Genomic DNA, 23763 nt, shown 5'->3' with positions numbered 1-23763 from the left:
ATGTAACTGGTGTTCCAGGTTCTTTCCCATCCCAGAAAGAATTTAGAGACAAGACACAGTTGTTAACAGAAGTAAAGTGAGGATTTATTAAAGGATGGATAGTGCACACCCAAGGGGAAAGCGGGCAGGTAAGCGGCTGCCCTGAGTTTCTTTGGCAAGTTGGTTACATAGAGTGTAAAAATGAATGGGCAGAATATTCATTAGGGAAGGAAGGGTTTGGGATCGTATTTCCTGATTTTTATCCCAACTTCACCTTTCCAAAGAGAGGAGGGATTTTTGTCCTTATTTAGTCTGGATCAGAAGTGTCATGGCATCAGTGCATAATGGGTACTTCTTATCTGCAAGGCTAATTTTATTGTAATGAGCAGAAGGGTACATTTGGACACCTGCCTTTTCTCACCTTTATTTGCTGGCCTCCAGGCTGTGTATCACCCCCAAAGGTGTGACCACTTATCAGTCCAGAGGTTCCTGCTTTTCCTTCTCTGCTTAGGGACCCCTTGTGCTTACATGGTGTATAGTTTCCTGCATTTGGCCTGTGTCTCTCTTTCTGCCCAATTCTTGCCGTTTGGTCTGTGTCCTCTCCTTTCTCTGTTCATAACTAGCTAGATATCTGCCTGCTCTAACATTTCTACATTTCCATAGGTTTGAAAATTTTAAAAAGAAAATGTTGAGGGGAAATGCATGTTTAGACAAAGCTCTTAAGAAATAATTCATATAACCTCAGGATATTTTAAAGATTTAAAAATTTCATGAGATTTTAAAGATCAGGTGGAGTCTTACAGCATCTTCTCTTTTGCTGGTATTTAAACGATTTTATTTCACCAACGGTACGAACAAGATTACACCGTATACAATGTACAAATACGCATTAAAAGTATGGAAGTGTATGTATTCATGTATTCTAGTATCAGCATTACCTATGGGGATTAGTATTAACAGAAAATTTTACTTACATTTTCACAACGATCATGTATTTTCAGAAAATGTTATAAAAATGTAGTTCCATTTTTTAAAAGTCCTAAACATTTCTTATTGCCTCATGTCCCACTGGTGGAATCTGTAAATACTCATAGAAATTAGTCTTTCTTCTGTTCGTGTTTTGAGCGATAAATGGGAACCTAGGATTCTATCGCTGATTCTATGCATGGGGCAATGCTGCAAACAAAAATTAAGTAAGACGGAGAAAAGTTAATGTTTTACAAAGCAGCAAGTGGCTACTAAAAATATTTCAGTTCTTGGACTTGGAACGCATCCTTTAGTGCCAAAATCTCCGCCAACCTGGAACGCAAGGGGAGGTTGCGGGGTCTCCCAGAAACACAGACCGTCCTAGCCGCAGCGGAGGCCCTAGGCTGGTCTTCAGGAAGAGGCACGCCCCTTCCGCATAGACCAATCGGGAGCGAGGTGTCGGGGCCGCCCCCTCTGCATCGGCTAATAGAAGCGAGGCGGAGGGGCCAGGAAGGCCTCGGGCCGCGGGGCCCGTCCTCTGCGCCTCGGCTAATCGGCAGGGAGGGGCGGGCCCTGGGGCGGGTTCCGGAAGGCGGCGCGAGGCGCAGGTGCGGAGGCCGGGCTGCCCGGCTGCGGCCTCGGGCGGCGGGGCTGCGGCCTCCGGCGGCGGGCAGTATGGAGGACGTGAGTGCGCAGATGCAGATGGCGGGCGGCCGGCCCGGATCCCCAATTCCGGAGCTGGGCGCGCTGGGCGGAGACGGGGGTGGGGACAGCCTTGGCCCGAGGGGCGCCTCCTGCGCCGTGCTGCCGGGGCGCGGGGTCGTGGGAGGAAGCACCCGGGAGGCGGCGGGGTCCGCGCCGCGCCGGCCCTGGGGTTGTTTTCCTAGCGGAGGCCGGGCGGTCGCCTAGCCCCATGCGGGCGTTTGTCGGGTCCCGGAACTGGGGCGGCCCGCGGTTCGCATGTGGGGCGTCTGGCCGCTGGGACGCAGGACGTCCCGCTCTTCGTGGACCCGGGGCTTGGCCCTGAGGGCTATGAACTGGAGCGGCAGCGGCTTCCTGGGTAGACCTGTCCCTGTCATCGCCCGGAAACCCTCACTGGATATAAACAGTGTCGTGATGTTTTGAATCGAGTCATGGTAGGAATGAAGGGATTTTTAAATCTCCTTCCTTTAATGGATCCAAACCAAATTGCTAAGAAACCAGTGCCCTAGTTACAGTGGATATAGTGTATATGGGAGTGAAGGGTAGTTAGAAAAATCTTTGCTTAAGTGCATTAAAACATTGTTTAGAGGAAGCATGTGTTTGTGCTCAGAATTAACTGGGTTGCCCATTGACACGAAATAAATTCTTGCCTAGAAGAAATGCAATGTTGACAGTTATATTAAAGCACTAATTTGGGTTAATGAAGTAATAGAAATATTACTGTAATCTTAGCACTGAGTGAAGTGCATCGGGCAAGGCACATGAAACACAGTTCCAGTCCTACAAGACTTTAGATCCTTGTGCAAATAGTGACCAATTTCTAATGATAAAACTAAAGAATTTTATTTTTTCAGTTGAGAAAATGGAAAGTAACTGTAAGCCCTGAAAGTAGATTTAAGACTTGTACATATTTAAAGAAAAATGGATTTTTTTCTAAATTTTTAAGGGTGAGATTCAGGAGCTGACAATGTATGGAGAAAATGAGTATCTGAGAGGAACATGAGACTCTTGGAAAAATTTTTGGTTAGGGCTAAGCTGCCTCGGGTTCTTGGATCTGTAGCTTTTAGCTTTAGGATGAGTACAATCCTAGAAATTTGTTTCACCACACAATTGGAGAGTAATGTTTCACCAACAACTACATAACTAAATCACTTTAGATCTGAGTAAGTTGCTTGCTTTTGGTATTTTTGTGGGTATGATTTCTACCACGAAGTAAAAGGCTAAAAACCATGTCTTAGGCCCAGACACTTAAATGAGTTAAAAGAGGCAAAGGTTTTTTGTTAGGGTTCCTTGCTTGCAAGCGGGCAAACCAACTCAGGCTACTTTAAGGAAGAAAGAGATTTATTCCAAAGGATATAGGGTAGATGAACACCTAAGCCTCTGAAAGGACCCAAACAAGGGCAGCTCAGCAGATCCAGTGACTGGAATTCTTTCAGTGTCTGTGGTGGGATGGGGCTCCCTCAGTCACGGCCTCCCTCCCTTTGCTGCTCCCAGAGACAGTTGGATTGGCCCCGCCCTCTTTGGTTCCATGACCACCCCTAGGCCCGAGGAAGGTGAGGAGCATCAAAGGATGATCCCCTTGAGACATAATGCAGAGGTAGACATTGGGTCCCCAAAGGAGGCAGAAGTATTGTCATAAAAGAAGAGGGAAGAGATGGTGTGGGCCAAAAACAGACATCTATCTTCTCCAGGTAGCGATGTACTTATTAATCGTGGGAATGAAGAGATTGGCTCAGGGTCATCTTCCCTTCACCTGTCACTTGCAGATGGCGAGTTACAGAGAGTGACAGGGTGCAGGGTGCTGTTTGCATGGTTTTCCTACATTTCCTTTAGGATCCAGAGGACAGTGTATTTGATATAGCCACCAAATACATTGTATTTCTTGAAAAGTGAATAAGTGACATAGAGGAGAAACTGTATTGCTCCCAACCCCTTCAGTGCAGTCAGGGAAAACAAAAGGCCTGCTCATAAAGGAAACAATACAAGGCAGCATGACTAATGGTCCAAATTAATATTACAGGTATTACGTTTTATAGGAGTTTTAAATGTAGAAAGAAAACACTTGGCAGGACAAGTTTTGTAGAGACCATAAGTCTTGATTGGACCTTGAATGATGAGTTGGATTCTGAAAAAGAGAAGAGAGGATATTTGTGGAGCAATCCAGAAAGCTCATTTTGGCTGGAGGAGAAGTTGCATGAAGGGGACCTCGTGGGAGATAAGGTGGACTATTGTCTTAGAGTCAAGGTACTACCTTTTTAAAAAATTTCCAGATCCCAACTGTTCAGGAAGTTGGGCCATCTTTCAAAAGAGTTGAGTGAATACTCAACACACATATTGAGCACCTGCTGTGTATCAGGCACTAAGGGTACAAAGAACATGGCATAATGCAGAGTCCTGCCCTTCTGAGGCATATCTCATCCCAATCGCTGGGATACCTCGTGCTTAGGACTGTGAGTTATAATAGTGTAAGAGAGTAGTGGGGACTTCTTTTCCTGGCCAACATGAAGGATCCTGCCTCAAAGAACCCAAAACCAGTATATAATGTATGAATTGTCAATTTTTGCGATAGTGGACATCAGATAGTGAAGGACCATGGTCTCTGAGGGATGGGGAACAAGTGTTGTGAGCCCTGTGCTTGCCCCAGCTCACTGCCTTGAGAGAGCTTGGGGGCTGTGACTGAGGAAGGGGGACCAGGCGGGGCTTTAGGAGACCCAGAGTTGAGGGAGGTGCAGCTGAATCTGGGGAGATGGAGGCAGCTGGACTTCACAGGACATAGGGCCCAGAGAGCAGAGCGCTGTGCAGAAGGAGAGCTCAGGAGAGATGCAGAGTCCCCGCACGTGTCCAGCTGAGTCCTGATCTGCTTTCTTCCAAGGAAACTCTCTGAGGACTGGCAGAGAACCACCTGGAAGGATTAGAAGGAGCAGGGCCAGGAATAGTACCTGTGCTACCAGCCTGACAGGAAGCCTCGTAATCACACGGTACTAGGTAGAGTGTTCAGAAAAGTCATGCCTCACTTGTGGGGAATAATTAGCATCAGGCCAAACATGGTATGGCCCCACCTACAGAGCACCTTAAAAGAAAGACCAGAAAGATCAAACTGTTTCAAATGACTGAACTAAATCCCAGAACAAAGCTCAAGAATATTTACAGGAATACAAATACGTCCAGCACTCAGAGGGGTAAATTTTGCAATGTCTGGCATCCAATCCAAAATTACTAGGCTTCTGTAATTACGTGATATGATGGAGGTATTAGCTAATGCTGGTAACAGCTAATGCTGGTGGTCATCATTTTGCAACATATAAGTGTATCAAATCAACTCATGGTACACCTTTAACTTATACAGCGTGACATGTCAATTATATCTCAACAAAGTGGGAAAAAAATGATCACGGCACGCAAAGAGACAGCGGAATATGACACATAATGAGTCAATTAAAACTGATTCAAAAATGATGTGCTAGGAATAGCAAACCAGGACATTAAAAGATTACAACTCTTTCCTATATGATCCAAAGGTTAAAAAGACACACAGGAGATATAAAATAGACCCACTCAAACTTGTAGAAATGAAAACTACAACGCCAGGGGACAAAGGCAGTAGGAACAGTGTGGAGGCATCAGAGGAGGCAGCATTTTTACTGAAACAAACCTTTGACAGGTGAAGAGGCCCAGGGATTCGGAGGGTTTCTGGACAGACTGAAACTGAACAGTCAGCATCAGGTGGAGAGAGGCGGTGAGAGGCCGATCCAGACAAGTTGCTTGGGACGGGACTGTAAGGCAGACAGCCGGACTAAGAATTCGGACTCGGTCCTGAGGATAATGGGGAGGAAGCCAAGGTATAGGGGGAGAGAAACTTGAGTGTTCATTTTGGAAGAACTCTGGCTCCAGTGAGAAAGGTCACGAAGGTCTGGAGATGGGAGGGTCCTAGTAAAGGCCACGAGACCTGCCACTAGGGCCTGGACTGAGGTGGTGAGAACAGAAAGAAAAGAGCAGATCTAGCAGTTAGAATGGTAATGAAGGCTGCTTGGGGAACAAAGGAAAGCGAGAGTTAGCGGACGCCAGGGCTGATACTTAGTGACCTTTGCTCCGTGCCAGGCAGTGTGCCAAGCACTTTTATGTTCACTGATGCCTTTGTCTTCCCAGCAAAGCTGGGAAGCAGGTGCTGCTCCCTCCTTTGTACAGGTGGGGGCGCTGAGGCGGAGAGGTGGGAGGCTTGCCCACAGCTCGAAGCACTTATGTTTGAACCCAGGCTGCTCATCGGGGGAGCCCACCGTTAAGCACAGCACTTACTGCCTCTGGTCAGAGTGGTTTCTCCCCACGGTGCTTGATAATCTCTCTGATTAGCCCAGATCTTTGCTGATATCCTAGCTGAGTTAGAGGAAGGCAAGGACAGGTCTGCAGCATCTGTTCATTCATCCCATGTTGGCTGAGTGCCAATCATGAGTCCCTGTCGGGTGCTAGGATTGCAAAGGTGAAGAAGTGGGGAGTTAGTGGATCCTGTGACGTGATCTTGTGGGGAAGACAGATAAGACAATATGATTGTGGAGGTGAGCGCAAAATGCTTGGGAAGACATGGGCCGCAGGTGGCAGGGGCCGTAGGGGAGATCCAGATGCTTGGGTGCTAGGGAAGGCTACCTGTGGGAGCTGCCTCAACTGGAGGGACAGCCTCGAGGGGTGCACAAGCCACGGAGGCAGCACAGCTCCTAACTGAGAAAGCTAGAGGCAGGGGAGTCTGGAAGGGAACAGTCTGGAACAGTCACAGCAGACTGAACAGGAAGCTATCCAGGCATTGAATAAAAAAACTGCAGCAGCGTTGAATGGCTGCAAGTGGAAATTGAGAAGCCCACCCAGATCTGGTCATGCCCCAGATTGCTGTGTTATCTTTAAATCCTGGTGCCCCGCAGCCCATCCTTAACACCACTGGTCCCCCTTCCCAAGTGAGGAGCCCTTATCCTCTGACTCCACATCCTGTTCTCAGGCTTCCCTTTTCCCACCAAGTCTTCACTTCCCTCTCATTCTAGTGCAGTTAGCTAACCTAAATTGGTTGTGTCCTCTGTGCTGATCACTCGCTAATTTATCATGTGCTTCCCCGCAGTATTCCATTCACTGTATTCTGCTGTGTAGTCTTGTGTTATTCAGTCATGCACGCCTTTATCCCTAACCTCTCTGATGCAAATGTCATCTCCTTTTGACTGTGTCTTATTTTCCTTTGTCTCAGGAACAGTGCCTTGTATATAATAGTTTTCAGTAGGGATCTGAGATTGAGAGATTGTCACGTGCACCAGAGACCTGAAGCACTCTTCCTGTCAAGACAGTACCTTTAAACACAACTCACTAGATTTTTCGGTTGCAGCTCAGCCTTTCTGGCTACTTCAGTGACATTGCAGCTAGTTGTTTCCATTGAGAAGCTGTTATCTACACTCTGAAGTCTATCAGGGGGGTCTGTTTCTATTAGTACTCCACAACACTTCCGTCATACCTGAAAGTTTGTTCTAAGACCTCTTAAAAAAGACTCCACCAACTTTCCAAAATTTTGTGGAACGCCGAGATACCGTTTAAGAATTGCCATCATATGTAATTATTTTATCAATAATATAAAAATGTTAATTAAATCAATATGTAAGTTTTGAGGCCTTGAAGAAAATTACTTGCTTTAATCTTGTGTATTTGAAGACAAATGAATTAAGATTTCCTCGACCTATTTTAATAATTGTTGTTTTTACCAGTTTGTATGCAGTAGTCATCAAGAGGCTCATGGTAGTTCTTCAAAATTGGCTTTAGGTAGGGAGTGGGTTTTCTTGCCTCTATTTGTGTAATGGATTTTGAAATTTTACAGTTTAGTAGATTTGGCTGGGAGACATAATCCAAAAAGTGGTGATTACAGCTTGCTTCCTTTTTTCTGCACCCAGGGTTCCTTGGATCTCATCCAAAGCATCGAAGATGACCCCCTCCTGGACATCCAGCATCTCCCCCATCACTCGTTACATGCTCATTTTAGACCCAGATTCCACCCTCTTCCTACAGTCATCATAGCAAACCTTCTCTTGCTAATACATGTAAGTTGGTTGGAAGAAAGTGATCCATCCAGAGGTGACGTTTTTAAAAAAAACGTGTAAGCTCTTCAGAGAGCAGTTTGGCTATATCTATCAGCACTTAAAGTGTGCATGTTGTTTTACTCAAATCTCGACTTCAAAGAATTTATTGTAGACACACCTGTGCACATGTGAGGACACTGTTTATGACAGCAGTGCCGTCTGTGATGTGAGGAAACTGCAGACTACCACCATCCAGAGGATGCTCTGTACATCCCATCCACATGAAGGAATGCGTATGCAGCGTTGAAAGAGAAACTTAGAAACCTGGGGTGGCTGTGTATATATTGAGACTAGCCTTCACAATTGCATTGTTGAATGGAAAAAAATGTAGTTCGCAGTGGTGTGCGCATTTTAAAAGGGAGTCAAGAGGGCTGTTGTTTGCATGGGTGATATTGTGACTATGAGACATAGATTTGGAAATTCAGATGACTGAAATATAGTTCTCATATTGGTTTGGTCTTTGTCCGGGAATGTCCGTGGTTCCCAGCTCATAGCTCCCAAAGCCCTTGGAATTTCCTGAGGGATAAGAACAATGGGAGCATCTTTTGTTATATTTTTTGGTCTCTGGTTCTCAGTTCCTGAAATCCTTTCAGAGTCAGAGGTGAAATGGGTGTCATGATATTTATAACAACCCCTCCCCACCACTGCTGGGTTCATGTTAATGAGGTGACTTTGAACAGCACCTAAGGGTGGGGGCTGGTTGCCTGGGGAACCAACTAGAAATAGAGGATTGCAACTTTCAGCCCCACCCCCTGACCTCTGAGGAGGGGACAGGGTCTGGAGATTGGATCAACCACCAGTGATCAGTGATTTAATCAACCGGGCCTGTGTAGTGAGACCTCCATAAAGTCCCAAAAGGAGGGGTTCAGAGAGTGCGGGGTGGGGAGCCAGAGCCCTTGTTGTGAACTGCCCTGCCGGGCCCCAAACTCCACTAGGACAGAAGCTCCTGTGTTTGGGACGTGGCCCAACGCACTCTTCATCAGGCTGTTGATTTGTAGTCTTTAATATTCTTCGTACAAAGCTGGTGATCTAGTGAGTAAACAAGTTTCCTGAGTTCTGTGAGCTGCTATAGTAAATGAATTGAACCCAGGGAGGAGTTGGTGGGAACCTTTGGTTTGTAACTGGTTGGTAAGAAGCACTGGAACAACTTGGACTTGGAATTAGCATCAGACGCGGGGGCAGTCTTGTGGGACTGAGCTTTTAACCCCTGGGATCTGATGCTGTCTCCAGGTAGATCGTGTCAGAATTGAGTTGAATTGTGGTGCACCCAGCTGGTGTCAGAGCATTGTCCCCCCCCCCCCAGCCTCCCCAACACGTTGGAATTGGTACTAGAAACTTAACATGTATTCCTTTATTCTGTAATGGAATATTTCCAGACGCGTTCACAAGACCCTTTGGATACTAGTTGCACTGAGGGCCTCAGTGGAAGGGACACCTAATATATTTTACTGTTTACTTTTTTGGACTATTTGAAAAAACAAATGTTTAACCCTATTCATGTATTACTTTTTCAGTCATAAAAACAGAAAAGATACAGATAAATCTATATATGTTGACACAGAAGTTTATCAATTTATCTATACACCTAGGAAATAATGTGAAGCAGAGAAATCAGTTTACAGAACAATAAGTATGATGTTGCCCCATGTTTTATATGACAAAATTACAAATCCCTGGGGATTTTCCAAAACAGATATAGTGACTACTAGGTGAATAAATCCTTGAGATCTAGTGCACAGCATAATGATTATAGTCAACACTTAAGTATTATAAATTCGAAGTTGCTAGGAGACTAGGTATCTTAATTGTTCTCACCACAAAAAAAGAGATGGTAATCATGTGGCATGGTAGAGGTGCTGGCTAAAGCAGTATATGAATGTTTCAGATCAACCCGGTGTACACTTGAAAGTTACACAATGTTATATGTCAGTTATATTCCAATAAAAATAAGCAAACAAATAAATAAATACATAAATTCAGCATCATAAAAACAAAGCAAAACACATGTATGAATGGTTTTGCAGGCTTTTTGGTGGCTCTGCTCCATGTCTGTTCACTGTTTCCTCCATTTCAGTTATTGCAATCTCGGGCACTAGCGGGCTGTAGTCATTTGTTCTTCGCTGCAATGTGAAAAATCGAAAGAGGGCAAATTCTCCTTGGGTGTTCATGAGGTGGGTGGGTGTGGCTGGGGGTCTGCCCCAGCTGCTGCTCCAGTAAGTGCACCGAGGGAGACTTAAACTCAGAACCGAGTACACTGAGAGGTGCACCTGCTTTCTGCGTGTAGACCTAGTAAGTGGCCTGGTTCTGCCATGCCTTCCTGATCCCCAGGTACACCTGAAACGCTTCCTTTCTGCTTCCTTTTTGTATACTTTGTATAACATACTTTGTGTATGACACACACACATCACTTTAACAAAAAACATTGTATTTTAGATCGCCTGCCTTTGATACTATGGGAGTGATTGTCCTAATTTTGGAACTAAGAAAGTCTTAAGTGTTAAAGAGCAATAAAAATGAATGTCTTTATATGCTACTCTACGTAAAATGGATCAGTTGGGTTCAATGTACAGCATATTACAGTAGGGGGAATATATTGACTTTTCCACTTTTTACTTTATGATGATCAGCATCCTGAGTTGCCATAGCAAATATTACTGCTCTTGAAAAATCACATGTATTTTTAAAAGATTTATTACATAATAAGATTGGTGCTTGATGGTGGATGCTAATGACAGCATTTAAATTTTTCTTTATTTGATTTTTTTTAAAGTACAGAATAATACTTATTGTAACAAGTGAAATATTACCAAAGTACGCAAAGATATAATCTTCCCTTCTCTTTGCTTCAGCCCTTCTCCCTGAGTTCATAAATCGGGTCAGTTTGTTGTATCTCTTTCCGTGTCATTTGTTAAGTTCATACATGTATGTACAAAAAGATTAACATATCATAAAAGGATGTCCCCCACTTCCCCCACAAATTGGATAATATGGTATTTATTACTCGACAGCAGTGTTTCTCAGACTTGAACATTCATCAGACTCCCTGGCAGGCTTATTAAACTACAGATTGCTGCTTGCACCCCCCAGAGATTTTGATTCTGTGTGTCTGGGGTGGGGCCCGAGCATTTGCATTTCTAACTGATCTGGAGACCACAGTTTGAACTTGCGCTTTTTTTTTTTTTAATTGAAGTATAGTTGATTTACAATGTTGTATTGGTTTCTGGTATACAGCATAGTGGATCAATTATAGATATATAGATATATATATTCTGTTTCATTATGTTATTATAAGCTATTAAATATAGTTCCCTGGGCTGTACAGTAGGACCTTGTTGTTTATCTATTTTATATATAGTACTTTGTATCTGCAGATCTCAAATTCCTAATTTATCCCTCCCCTCTTTTCCCCTTTGGTAACCATAAGTTTGCTTTCTATGTCTGCAAGTCTATTTCTGTTTTGTAAATAAGTTCATTGGTGTCATTTTTTTTTAGATTCTGCATATAAGTGGTATATATTTGTCTTTCTCTGTGTGACTTCACTTAGTATGATAGGTCCACCCGTATTGCTGCAAGTGGCATTATTTTTTATGGCTGAATAATCCCTTATGTATATATACCACATCTTCTTTATCTAATCATCTATTGATGGACATTTAGGTTGCTTCTGTGTCCTGACTATTGCAAATAGTGCTGCTATGAACATTAGGGTGCATGTATCTTTTCAAGTTAGAGTTTTCTCAGATATATGCCCAGGTGTGGGATTGCTGGATCATAGTGTACGTCTATTTTCAGTTTTTTAAAGAATCTCCATACTGTTTTCCATAATGGCTGCACCAAACTACATTCCCACCAGCAGTGTAGGAGGGTTCCCTTGTCTCCACACCTTCTCCAGCATTTATCATTCATGGACTTTTGAATGATGGCCATTCTGACTGGTTGAGTTGATAGCTCATTGTAGTTTTGATTTGCTTTTCTCTGATAATTAGTGATGTAGAGCATGTTTTCATGTGCTTGATGGCCATCTATATGTCTTCTTTGGAAAAATGTCTTTTCAGGTCTTCTGCCTATTTTTTGATTGGATTGTTTGTTTTTTGTTATTAAGTTGTATGAAACGTTTATATATTCTGGAAGTTAAGCCCTTGACAGTTGCATCATTTGCAGATATCTTCTCCCAGTCCATAGGTTGTCTTTTTGTTTGTTTATGGTTTGCTTTGCTGTGCAAAAGTTTATAAATTTAAATAGGTCCCATTTGTTTATTTTTACTTTTATTTCCATTGCCTTGGTAGACTGATCTAGGAAAAGGTTGCTACAATTACGTCAGAGAATGTTTTGCCTATGTTCTTTTCTAGGAGTTTTGTGGTGTCTTGTCTCATGTTTAAGTCTTCAAGCCATTTTGAGTTTATTTTTGTGTATGGAGTGAGAGTGTTCTGACTTCATTGATTTACATGTGACTATCCAACTTTCCCAACACCACTTGCTGAAGAGAATGTCTTTTCTCCATTGTATATTCTTGCCTCCTTTGTCAAAGATTAATTGACCGTAAGTGTGTAGGTTTATTTTGGGGCTCTCTATTCTGTACCTTTGATCCAAATGTATGTCTGTTTTTGTGCTAATACCATGCTGTTTTGATTACTGTAGCTTTGTAATTTTGTGTGAAGTCTGGGAAGGTTATTCCTCCAGTTTTGTTCTTTTTCTTCAGTATTGCTTTGGCATTTCTGGGTTTTTGTGATTCCATATAAATTTTAGGATTACTTGTTCTGGTTCTGTGAAAAATGTCCTGGGTAGTTTAATAGGGATGGCATTAAATCTGTAGATTGCTTTGGGTAGTATGGCCATTTTAACAATATTAATTCTTCCAATCCAAGAACATGGTGAACTACTACTTAACAACTTAGAACTTTTAATTTTAACATGTCATAGACACCCATCCAAACTAATACATAGAGCTGTAGTTAATTCTTTTATAGGTGAATAATATTCTGTTATATGAGTGGCTGTGCACGCATATACTTGGGCAGTTTTCCATTTTTGCAAATATAGAGAATACTGCAGTGAGTATTTATATCTATATATCCTAGGTACTGGTACTTTTACTTCTGAGGGCTAGGGTCCTTCGGGGATTTCTAGGTCAAGATCATTTCCAAGTTATCTTGAAACTGAAAGAGCAGTTCCCAAACCGGTCAGCAACATACGAGAATGTCCATACAGATTTTGGCACCAGTCTACTAAATTTTTGTCAATCTAATTGGATAGTTATTCTTCTTCTCTTGAAAATGAAACTAGAAAAAAACTTTTTTAATTCAGGATTTTACTTAGTTACATTTGAGGCGCAAAATTTACTGTTTTTACTCTTTTTAATAACAGAAAAGTGGGCAGGAAACTGTTTAACATTAAGACTCATTTCTGTTAGATGAGATTTGGGGTGATTTTTATTTCTTATTTGTGATTTTATCTGTTTCCAGGATTTCCTGCAAAAGTTTTCCCCAGATTTTCTTTTTTAAAAGTTGGTAAAAATGGCAAAAAAAAATTTTTTTTGAACTCATAAAAATAAGACAGTGAAAGTCATAGGTGTTAGAATATGTGCTGGGATGGTGATTACTGTTTCTTAAATCCAAATATTGAATATTAATTCTACTGCTTTCCTTTCCACCAGGTTGTGTTTGTTGTTTTAGCGTTTTTAACAGGCGTGCTTTGTTCTTACCCCAATCCAAATGAGGACAAGTGCCCAGGAAACTATACCAACCCACTGAAAGTTCAGACGGTCATAATCCTGGGAAAAGTTATTTTGTGGATTCTGCATTTCCTTCTTGAACGATACATCCAGTATCACCACAGCAAAGTAAGAAACAGAGGCTATAACAAGATCTACCGGTCGACGAGGCATCTTAAAAGCCTTGCGCTGATGATACACTCAACTGGTAAGCTCCCCACCTCCCCGTTCCCAGTCTCTCTCGGCTATCCTGTGGCTTGCTTGAGTAGCAAGAATAGCAGCAGAAAGAAAATGTTAAGTTTGATTTTATAATCAGATATCTTCTCTCATTTTTGTGCGAGTGAGGTGGCCTCTAAAATTTGGATCACCTTAATGTCTTGAAGCTTTTCTGATATTTTCCTTTGAAATCTGTGTTGGTTATTGTAGGGGAGGAAAAATAGCATTCCCTCTACCCTTCTAGGTTCTTGGCTGAGATTCCACTGTAATAAAAGACAGATTAACAGGAGAAAAACAGCAGATGTTTAATAACATGAATACTTTTATACAGAGAAGAGACCCAGGAAAACCGAGTAACTCCCTGAAATGGCCTAAGCCATTACCTTAAATATCATTTTCAGCTAAAGACAGAAGGAGGATGTTGGGAAGGGGCAATTATGGGAAGTTTTCAGGAAAAGCACAGTAAACAAGAGTAAGGGTGTTATGCAGATTTAAGTCCTTGCCTTCTCCATTGATGAGAGTGTCTAGAGATTTAGAGTCACCCTCCTCTTCCTGGTATAGAGAGGGAGACACCCTTATAAGTGGAGAGTTCCTTTATAAGTGTAAATCTCTCTCACAAAAGGTGACTCCTTTTCAGTTTTCAGAGATTCATCTGTGTCTGATGTTTCTTAAAACCAATCAGCTTAAAATAATCCTAATGCCAAAGAGGCGTATCTTGGGCTGGCGTTTCCTGCTCGTGTTCATTGTGAGCATGGTGTGCACATATCCCTGTGTGAAATGTGGGCTTTCCCCTCCCTTGGTACCAGCAGGCTTTTCCATCTCAAGGAGATAGAAAACTATTGCTATGTATACTTGTAGGGTAAGAGGGAATTTAAATGAAACTCAGTGTTTTTCTTGCAATAAGAGAGCAACTATTATAAGATGTTATAAAATGGAAAACCTGAAAAACAGTTTCTGAAGGCAAGGTCAGAAAGTTTGTCCAGAACTCAGAATGCTCATGTGCCCGCTTTTCTTTATTGCTGCAGACATTGTAAAGGCTTCATGGAATTAAACTGAACTTCTTCAGATATTTTTGCCTTATAGTCAACGTTTTCACCTTTTAAAAAAACTCTCTTTGTCAATTTGAGTCTAGAATAAACAGTTGAACATTCCAAAACCAAATTAGAAATTAATTTTTCTCCATTAAAACAGAGCTACATAATTTAATGTTTTTTCCTGTGTTCTGGTAGTGCATTTTCTTAAAGGGCAGACCGTGAGTTCATCCACTTAGTGAGCTTCTCAGTGGGAGCGGGAGGGCCGACCAGCAGCAGAGGAAGAAGCCTTGTAGAGGGATGGACGCATCTCCCAGGGGGCGGCCTTCACCTCCCAGAGGAAGAGGGGCGGTTTCTGACATGCCACCGCTCACATGCAGTACTTGTTTTTGGCCAGAAGGTGTTACTATAACCTTTCCTCCCCCAACAAAGTGAAAATAGGAAACCTATTTGTACACTGACCAAAATAATGTTCAGTTTCTCCAGTGATGGTCTGGAAGTAGTATTTCTGAGGCCCAACGAGAGATTGTCTGATCTTTTCCTGTCCTCTGACTTTCAAATTCTTGTTACACATGTGACCCTTAATCACAGTCTTTCCAAACAATTGGACCCTTAGTTTAACCACAGATGGCATCACTTTTACGTCACTCATACAAGGACCCAGAAGATCAAAGACCTTTTCTTTGACAGTCTTTAGAGTAAAAGTGCAGAATGAGGTTAAAATGGTCTTCAAAAATAACAGATATGCTGCGCAGGGGGGAAATGGCTCGTATTTATTGGGTACTTCCAGGCCAGGCACCACTCTAAGTATTTTTCACGTATTAACTCTTACTCCTCACAGCAGTCCTGTGAGGAAGGTACTTGTACTCTCCTTTTCAGGCAAGGATTGGAGGAGCGAAGGTGTCAGGGCATCTGTCCAAGGCCAGCAGCGCATCCAGGGTGTTTTCCTGGATCCCTGATGCGCTGCCCGACCAGAAGGGACCACTGGGTCCTCCTTGGAGGTCACTCCTTGGTTTTTAAGAAAGTCCAGATTCTTATGTGTTCGTGTTAGGGGGCATCATTTGTTCTTGGCCATGCCGGTTTCCATCGCCTCCCTCCCTTCGTCGCGGGTGTGACGGGGTGGGTGCTTGTGGCGTGGGCTCCCAGGACACTGACACCCACACCCGCACCAGCACCCGCACCCGCACCGACTGGCTTTCCTCCCGCAGGCAACACGGCGCTCCTCCTCGTCCTCTGCCTGCAGCACTCCTTCCCTGAGCTGGGCACGCTCTACCTGGACCTCATGCTGGCCATCCTGGCCCTGGAGCTGCTCTGTTCCCTGGTGTGTCTGCTTGTGTACACAGGTGAGAATCGCACGGAGCCTGTTCTGATCCAGAAAGGCCTTTACTGCTGGTCGCAGCCCCACTTGAAGCCCCGCCATCACCTTTCTGGCTGGAAGAACTTACTACCTGACCCAGACCCTACTGAGCACTCATCTCTCTCCTTGCTGAGCACATCCAGACTCCCCTAATTTCAAACCACCAGGAACTTACCATCGAGTCACAGTTCCAAATCTGTGTCATCGACAAATTTTTGTCAATGAGAATGACAAAAGCTTTTCATAAAAAAAGAAAATGAAAAAAAAAGATTCACAAACTTTTGCATCCTCAAAAGGCAACTGAGACATAAGTCTGGCTTTAAAATTTAAAAATAACAAAATGTAAAACAAAAAAATAATACATGCAAACTGCATTTAGCCCAAACTTGCTTTGGATAAACCATTTAAGAAGCTCCTTCTTTCTAAATTTAGAGCTGTCTGAAGATTGGTGTTTGTGCCTCTCTCCAAACTCTCTGTGGTAAAATTAAGTAAGCTTCAAATATGTTAACATGAAAAATAAATAGAAGGATACTTTAAAAGAAAAAAATCCAGGCCCAGAAGAAATCAAGATTTCATTCCTGCTGCAATATTGACATGCACTAAAATCTTTAATAGCACCTGATTTGGTGGCATTGAGCAATAGTTGCTTTGTGACAATAAAGTACTTTATCTGTCCATTTTGAAAGATCATTTCCCTTATGAAGGGAAAGTGACATGTGCCAAAATTGTGTTTCATTTTACTAATTTTTTTGTGCTTCTTTTGAGGCCTAAAGTATTTAGAATATGAATGGAGTGACTAGTTTTTAAATCAGTAATGTCACGCCTTTTTTTTTATTGAGGTATAATTGACATGCAACATTCTGTTTCAGGTGTACAGCATGATTTGATAATGTGTTTATATTGTGAAATGACCATCGCAATAAGTCTAGTTAATGTTGTCACCATAATCACAGAATTATTTTTCTTGTGATGAGAGCTTTTTAAGATGTACTCTCTTTACAACTTTCAAATATACAATATAGTTTTATTAACCATAGCCACCATGCTGAACATCACATCCATGGGACTAACTTATGTTATAAAAAGAAGTTTGTACCTTTTGACTCTCTTCACCTATGTTGCCCAGTCCCACCCCCCTACCTCCAGTAACCACCAGTCTGTTCTCTGTATGGATGAACTTTAGCTTTTTTTGTTTTTAAAGTCCACACATAAGTGAGATGGTCTATGAGCTTGGTTTGTTTGTTTGTTTTTAGATGCCGCATCTAAGTGAGATCATACAGTCTTTGTCTTCCTCTGACTTATTTTACTTAGCATAATGCTCTCAAGGTCCATCCATGTTGTCGCAAATGGCAAGATTTCATTCTTTTTTATGGTTGAATAATATTCCACTGCACGATCACGCATAGACACACACAACATCATCTTTATCCATTAGTTTATCTGTGAACACTTAGGTTGTCTCCATATCTTGGTTATTGTAAATAATAACTACAATGAACATGGAAGTGCAGATATCTTTTCCAATTAAGTGTTTATATTTTCTTCAGATGAATATCCAGAAGTAGAATTGCTGGATTACGTGGTAGTTGTATTTTTAATTTTTTGAGGAACCTCCATACTGTTTTCCATGGTGGCTGTACCAATTTACATTCTCACCCACAGTGCACTTTAGTTTTAAAGTAAGGTTAATTTCTTAGTGTATAGGAAACAGCTCAATACTTCAGTAACGTGAGCCATGTTTCAGAATGAACACCAAGTTATCTTGTTGACTGAGGTCAGCTCCAGCCTGTGACATATCTGTCAAGAGTTGTAAATGGGGGTTCCAGTTTAGAGCTGAGTGTGGGGTTTATCTAGCATGTTATTTTATAGTATCTCTAGAAATTTATTTACTGCAAGGAATGAAAGCCCTCTGTAAAGTATCAGGTGGGTACTTTTTAAAAAGAATTTTCTTCAATATGTATATGTGCTCTATGACACAGAAGGAGGTGACGACTTTATTCCAAAGATCATGTGAATGTCTTCATGTAAATAAGGGGAAATTAATACAGTTAATATGTAGTCTAAGATTTTTCTCTCTAGAATTTACTCTTTTATTTAGAGGATTTACTGTAACATTTAAAATTAATTATACAGGGGGGAGGGTATAGCTCAGGGATAGAGCACGTGCTTATGCTTGAGGACCTGTGTTCAATCCCCAGTAACTCCATTAGTAAAAATAAATAAATACAAACCTAATTACCTCCCCCCAAAATAAAATTAAATTAATTGTACCACAAATAAGATAGTAATGTTAAAAACAAAAGAACAGAAACCTGAGACCATTTAAAAGGAAATAGAGGAAGCAGATGTTCCAGGATTCCTGAGGGGAACTAATTTTTACATTTGGGCACAAATATATTATTAGCTCCATGACACCCAAACTGTTTTAATCCATTGTCTTCCTTATTAAAGTGAATTGCTTTGGTCTGTAGTCAAAGGCTTATTAGAAGAATATTTCACCCTTATTCATAATAATTAAAAATGTTTTATCTGAATAAAGTACAGCATTAAACATTGTCTTTTTATAAAGGTAAACATTGAAAATAGTAGAACTTGTGAATATGGCTGCATATGTTCTTCTGGAGCCAAAAATTACCCAGACAAATAGGTGGGAACATGAAAAAAAAAAAAACCTCTTTAAATCTCATATTGACATGCTTCCTACTTTCAGAAAACCTGATAATTGGTAATTCAGGTTTATAAAATAAACAGAAGATGATTTACATAGGGAAGGTTTTAGTTTTTATTTTATTGACATATAGTCAGTTTACAATGTGTCAATTTCTGGTTACAGCACAATACTTCAGTCATATAGGAACACACATATATTCATTTTCATATTCTTTGTAACTATAAGTTACTACAAAGTATTGAAAGTAGTTCCCTGTGCTATACAGTATACAATTGTTGTTTATCTGTTTTATATGTAGTAGTTAGCATCTGCAAATCTGGAACTCCCAATTTATCCCTTCCCACCCTCTACCCCCCCCAACCATAAGTTTGTTTTCTATGTCTGTGAGTCTGTTTCTGTTTTGTAAATAAGTTTGTTTGTCTTTTCTTTCTTTTCTTTTTTTTTAGATTCCACATATAAGTGATACCATGTGGTATTTTTCTTTCTCTTTCCGGCTTCACTTTCACATTCTCCAGGTCCATCCATGTTGCTGCAAATGGCATTATTTTATTATTTTTTATGGATGAGTAGTAGATTTTAGTTATTATAATAATTATAAATTTACTGGACTGAAGCCCTGGGACCCTGGCTCCCTGGCTTCCCACTCACTGCCTCTGCGCCCCAGCTCGTGGCCCCATCTTCTCTCTTGCTGAGCTCCCTCCGCCCGCGTGGTGGCGCCCGCAGCCCAGTCCCCGTCTCCCATCGCATGGGAGCCTGGAGCCCGGGACATGCCCGCTGAGGGGCTTCTCATTTCCAGCTCTCTTGGCCACCACCTAAAAGTCAAGGGCTTCTCGTTACATCCCCTCACTTCGATTTTCCCGCATCTTACGGCCTCCTTCCTCCTAGTCCTTTCTGATGAAACCCCTGTGTATCTCTAAACCTCACATTTCTCTTCAACCTCTGCTTGAGCTTCCTCAGCCTCCTCCTCAGCTGAGTCACTTCAGAGTCATCTGTGGGGCCTGGCAGTTCCACGACAGGCTGAACATGTGGCTCAGCAGCCGCACTTCTGGGTACATGTCTGTCTACATCCGCACAAAGGTTCCAAACGGCGCCATCTATAGGAGCCAGAAGTGGAGACAACCTGAGTGGTGCAAGGATAAACTTGATGACCAGACCTGTCCTGTCCATGCAGTGGGTAGGATTCAGCCGAGAAAAGGGAGGAATAGAAGGACAGATGTACTGACACGTGCAATGTGGATGAACCTTGAAAACACTGTGCTCAGATTTAAAAAGCCAGTCATGAATATTGTATGATCCCATGTGTATAAAATACCTAGAACACGCACATCTATAAAGAGGGTAGATTAGTGCTTGCCTGGTCCTGGGGGCGGGGTACGTGGAGAATGACTGCTCCCGGGTACCGGGCTTCTTTCTGGGGGGACGAAATGATTTACAGTTGATTGTGGGGATGGGCGCACAACTCTTAGAAGGTATCATTGAAATGTACTCTTTAAATGAATGCCATGGCAATTGTATCATACCTGAGTTATATCTCAAAGGTGGTTACAAGAAAGGAAAGAATCATATGTGGAGTTTTGAAAAATAATGCGGGGAGGGCGTCTAACCTGCCCCCCACCCCCACCCGCATGCCGAATACTCGACCCACTTGGAGCTGCACAGACCTGGAATTCTCAATCCTGCCTAGGGGAGGGGGGCAGTCACTGCCTTCACTGGGACCTGGCTCAGCCTTTGTTTGTCATCTCTGCTGGCTGTGTCCCGGGCTTGTGGTGCAGGTCGGGGAGAGCCCAGGCAGTGGCTGTTACTCGGACATGCAGGTCATCCGGCTCTGACTGTCGTCAGATCTGCGAGGTGGGAAATTGCAGCCTTCGTGGTTTCTGCATATTTACCTCTTTGCAGCTGGCGTCTACCTATTTGCCTTGGCCTGCTGGGGCTGCATGGCAAATACCCAGCCTGGGTGTCTACAACACTGATTTTCCCTCCGTTCTGGAAGCTGGAGCCTGAGATCAAGGGGCCTCAGGGCTGCTTTCTCCCGAGGCCTCTGGCTTGGCAAGTGGGCGCCGTGTTCTTGCTGTGTCCTCACGTGGCCTTTGCTCTGTGCAGGTTCATTCCTGGTGTCTCTTCATCTATCGGATCGGCCTCCCCACCCACTCCTGCCAATTGCTCTGTTTAACTTTGATTACTTCTCTAAAGGTCCTGTCTGCAAGGACAGTCATTGAGTTAGGGCCTCATGTTCATCCGTGGTTCCCAGTTTGCCCAGTTCACCAGCTCCTCCCCGTGTCTCCATCTCCCAGCAACAGACCCTGGTGGCTCCTTCCTGCCTCTTTTCCTGCCTCTCTGCATCGACATTTCCAATCCCTTTAAGCAGGTTTTCCCTACTTTTTAATTCACTTTATGAAGCAATTTTTGGGCATGTTATTTGAAAAAAATAGCCAGTTACTAATGTACTTTGAATAAATGGAAAAAGAACATTTTTCATGATTAGGTATTCTGACAATAATATCTTTATTATTTTAGTGAAAATTCGGAAATTTAATAAAGCCAAGCCACAGCCTGATGTACTTGAAGAAGAAAAAATCTGTGTTTACCCCAGCAATATTACCTCGGAGACAGGATTCAGGTAAGTGCAGAGTAAAAGACTAGAGAAAGCGAATTTAAAGTTTTTTGTTTTTTTTTTCCTTCTGGAAACCCGAGACCATCCTAATGCTTGGCGTTGAGGGCTCGGTGTGTATTGGAATATGTTTAGAACTGTATGTGACCAAGTCTAATGGAAGAGTCTCACTGGGGGCTACTGCTTCAGCTTTTACCATGTACGGAAGGGTAACAAATGCCGGGTGCTGTACTGAACACTAGGGGGGGACTGTTTGCAGAGAGATGGTATGTGTAACCCACTCCATCTGGGCTCTTTGCAGGACTCTCTCGAGCCTGGAGGAGATCGTGGAGAAGCAGGGGGACATCATCATGTACCTGAAGCGCCACAACGCACTGCTCAGCCAACGGCTCTTGGCTTTCACGTCCTCCGACCCTGGCTCTCAGCCACATGGGCTTTGACAGCGGTTTCAGACGGACCCACCCCCTGACAAGCCGTCTTAGGGAACTGCAGCTTTGCCAAGTGACGTTTTACAGCTTTTGTTGGAAACCTAAATTGGGTTCTCACTTGTGTGGCTGTAATAAGTAGGACTTGAGCGTCATGTGAAAGGCACTTTGGAGAGCCGCGGTAACTCAAGGGGAATGTCTGTTTTGCACATTTTGGAATTATTTAACTGCCTGGTTTATCCGAGGCATAGGTATAGTTTAAAGTTCTCCTTGACTAACCCTTCTTGCAAACTCATTGCAACCCTGTAATAATTTGGCATTTTATGGAATAAGTCTGACAGGACAACCTGTTTAAAACTGGGCTTTGAGCAAAGAAGTTTTCCCCGCTTTTAAACTGGTCAAAGAAGCCATTGTTCCTCATGGTTAGTGTTTTTTTCCCGTGGAGCCTCATGCATTTCATATGCTTGTGTGGTGTTGGATGCCTCGGCCCTTGTACCTTTTCTAGAGAATTTCTTCACTGTAGGACCAAGGTCTCACTGAGGCATCTACTTTGCAGCTCCTACAGGTTTCCATTCTCCAGAAATAAAGTCTGAAGATGACTTGGACCAGTGTTAGACCGGCCAGTGCAGCTGAACTGCTTAGAGAAGACTGCAGGCTCTCTCTTTATTTTGGCCCTTCTTGGAGAGGCTGCCATGTGTTTCAGTATTGACTGTCATCAGATCGGTACGTTCAGTGACAGGAAAGATGTCTGTGGCTGCAAGTTTGTCTGAAAGAAAAAAAAGAACACATTTTTCAGTCTTAGATTATACTTAATAAAAATTATGATGGGGAGAAAGTATCATATCATCTTATACGTGGATATTAAACATATCTAATTCTCCAGATAAAATGAAGCGTTTTTATGAGTAGATGACATTTTTCCTGCAGTTTTCCTAGCGTGTCCCTTTACTTTATCAGTTTGCTATTGGAACCTTCACATGCTGCCTCAGAGAGACTTCAGGCTGAAAGCGTAGCGCGAGGGAGGGGATGTTTGTGATTATGTATGCTGCTATTTTTTTTTCTTGTATTTAGCTGAATAATCAATATTTGATTTAAAAATCCTTGAGCTATACATATATTTGGCAAGGGGTGTATTCACTGGGCCATACCATACTTTTGAAGGGCAGACGTCTGTCTCCTTCAGATACAGCCACTGGGAAACATTCTGCAGGTTTTCTGCTGAGGGCAAGGTGATTGTGTGTCATCTGTAACCAACACCGTCGAGTCCCCAGAATGACAGTGTTCACAAACTAAAGCCAAAATTGTGTTTTTCAAGTTCAGATTGTATTCAAGTTTCCAGACTTTTCCTCCTTCTCTTCTTTCTTTCCTTTTTAGTAAGCATATCTCAAAGCCATTGCCTTCTGTGGAAATCTGTCTGTGTTCTGGAAGAGCTTTTTCCTTTAGCTGTTTTCCTTAAAAGGAAAACCCCGTAGTAGACGAGGAATTCTCGTTTATTTTTAAATTAAATTTGGATCTTATAGTCAGTTTCTAAGGTTTATGAGATGAATTTTGGTTTACGGAGAAAGGTACGGTTTAAAAGTTAGAATACCCAGGTTCTGCCTGATGTGACGTCTGTATAATCACCACTGCGCTTTCCAACCCCAATAATGAACATTTCAAACAATAAAAGGAAATGGAATTATGAGAACTAGCAAAAAAGAATGAGCAGAACTGTTTACATGTTAAGCGTTCTATGCACCAGGCAGGTGCTGTGCCAGCACCATGGGTACAAAAGTTACTAAGACAGACCTAGTTTGTAGCTGACGTTCTAAGGAGAGGACTAAGGTTTCCAGGATCGGTGGTAAATGAAATGATGGCAGTTAGCCCAGGGTACCACAGGGATCCGGGTCAGAGAGCTCCCTGGGGGGACGGGCTTTAGGAATTCCAGGCAAATGCATGAGTAAAGAAAAAGGACGAGCAGCTACAGATGATGTCAGCACTGTCTGCAGCTTGAGCCCGAT

The 23763-nt window shown here is 42.6% G+C and overlaps 1 protein-coding gene across 2 annotated transcripts; it reads left to right on the top strand.

Moving 5' to 3' along the window:
- Positions 1-1456: 1456 nt before the first annotated feature.
- TMEM192 (transmembrane protein 192) lies at positions 1457-23289 on the top strand. 2 transcript variants are annotated; one of them, XM_031464125.2, is made up of 6 exons: positions 1457-1629; positions 7560-7706; positions 13399-13663; positions 15911-16045; positions 21245-21347; positions 21640-23289. In XM_031464125.2, exons 1-6 carry the CDS (start codon positions 1621-1623, stop codon positions 21776-21778), a joined length of 798 nt encoding a protein of 265 aa, XP_031319985.2. In that variant the 5' UTR covers positions 1457-1620; the 3' UTR covers positions 21779-23289. The 2 variants fall into 2 exon arrangements, with proteins under 2 accessions (XP_031319985.2, XP_064343761.1); XM_064487691.1 differs by lacking the exon at positions 1457-1629 and adding an exon at positions 2063-2081.
- The last annotated feature ends 474 nt before the right edge of the window (positions 23290-23763 follow it).

Source organism: Camelus dromedarius, chromosome 1 (assembly GCF_036321535.1).
Source record: "Camelus dromedarius isolate mCamDro1 chromosome 1, mCamDro1.pat, whole genome shotgun sequence".
NCBI lineage: Eukaryota > Metazoa > Chordata > Mammalia > Artiodactyla > Camelidae > Camelus > Camelus dromedarius.
Note: the sequence above shows the minus strand (reverse complement) of the source record. Positions and strands in the feature narration are given on the sequence as shown.

Bases quoted from the DNA above. Each gene is read 5' to 3' on its own strand.
- TMEM192 (XM_031464125.2), top strand. The intron at 7,707-13,398 runs GTAAGTTGGTTG...CCTTTCCACCAG, and splicing joins ACCTTCTCTTGCTAATACAT to GTTGTGTTTGTTGTTTTAGC. The intron at 13,664-15,910 runs GTAAGCTCCCCA...TTCCTCCCGCAG, and splicing joins GCTGATGATACACTCAACTG to GCAACACGGCGCTCCTCCTC.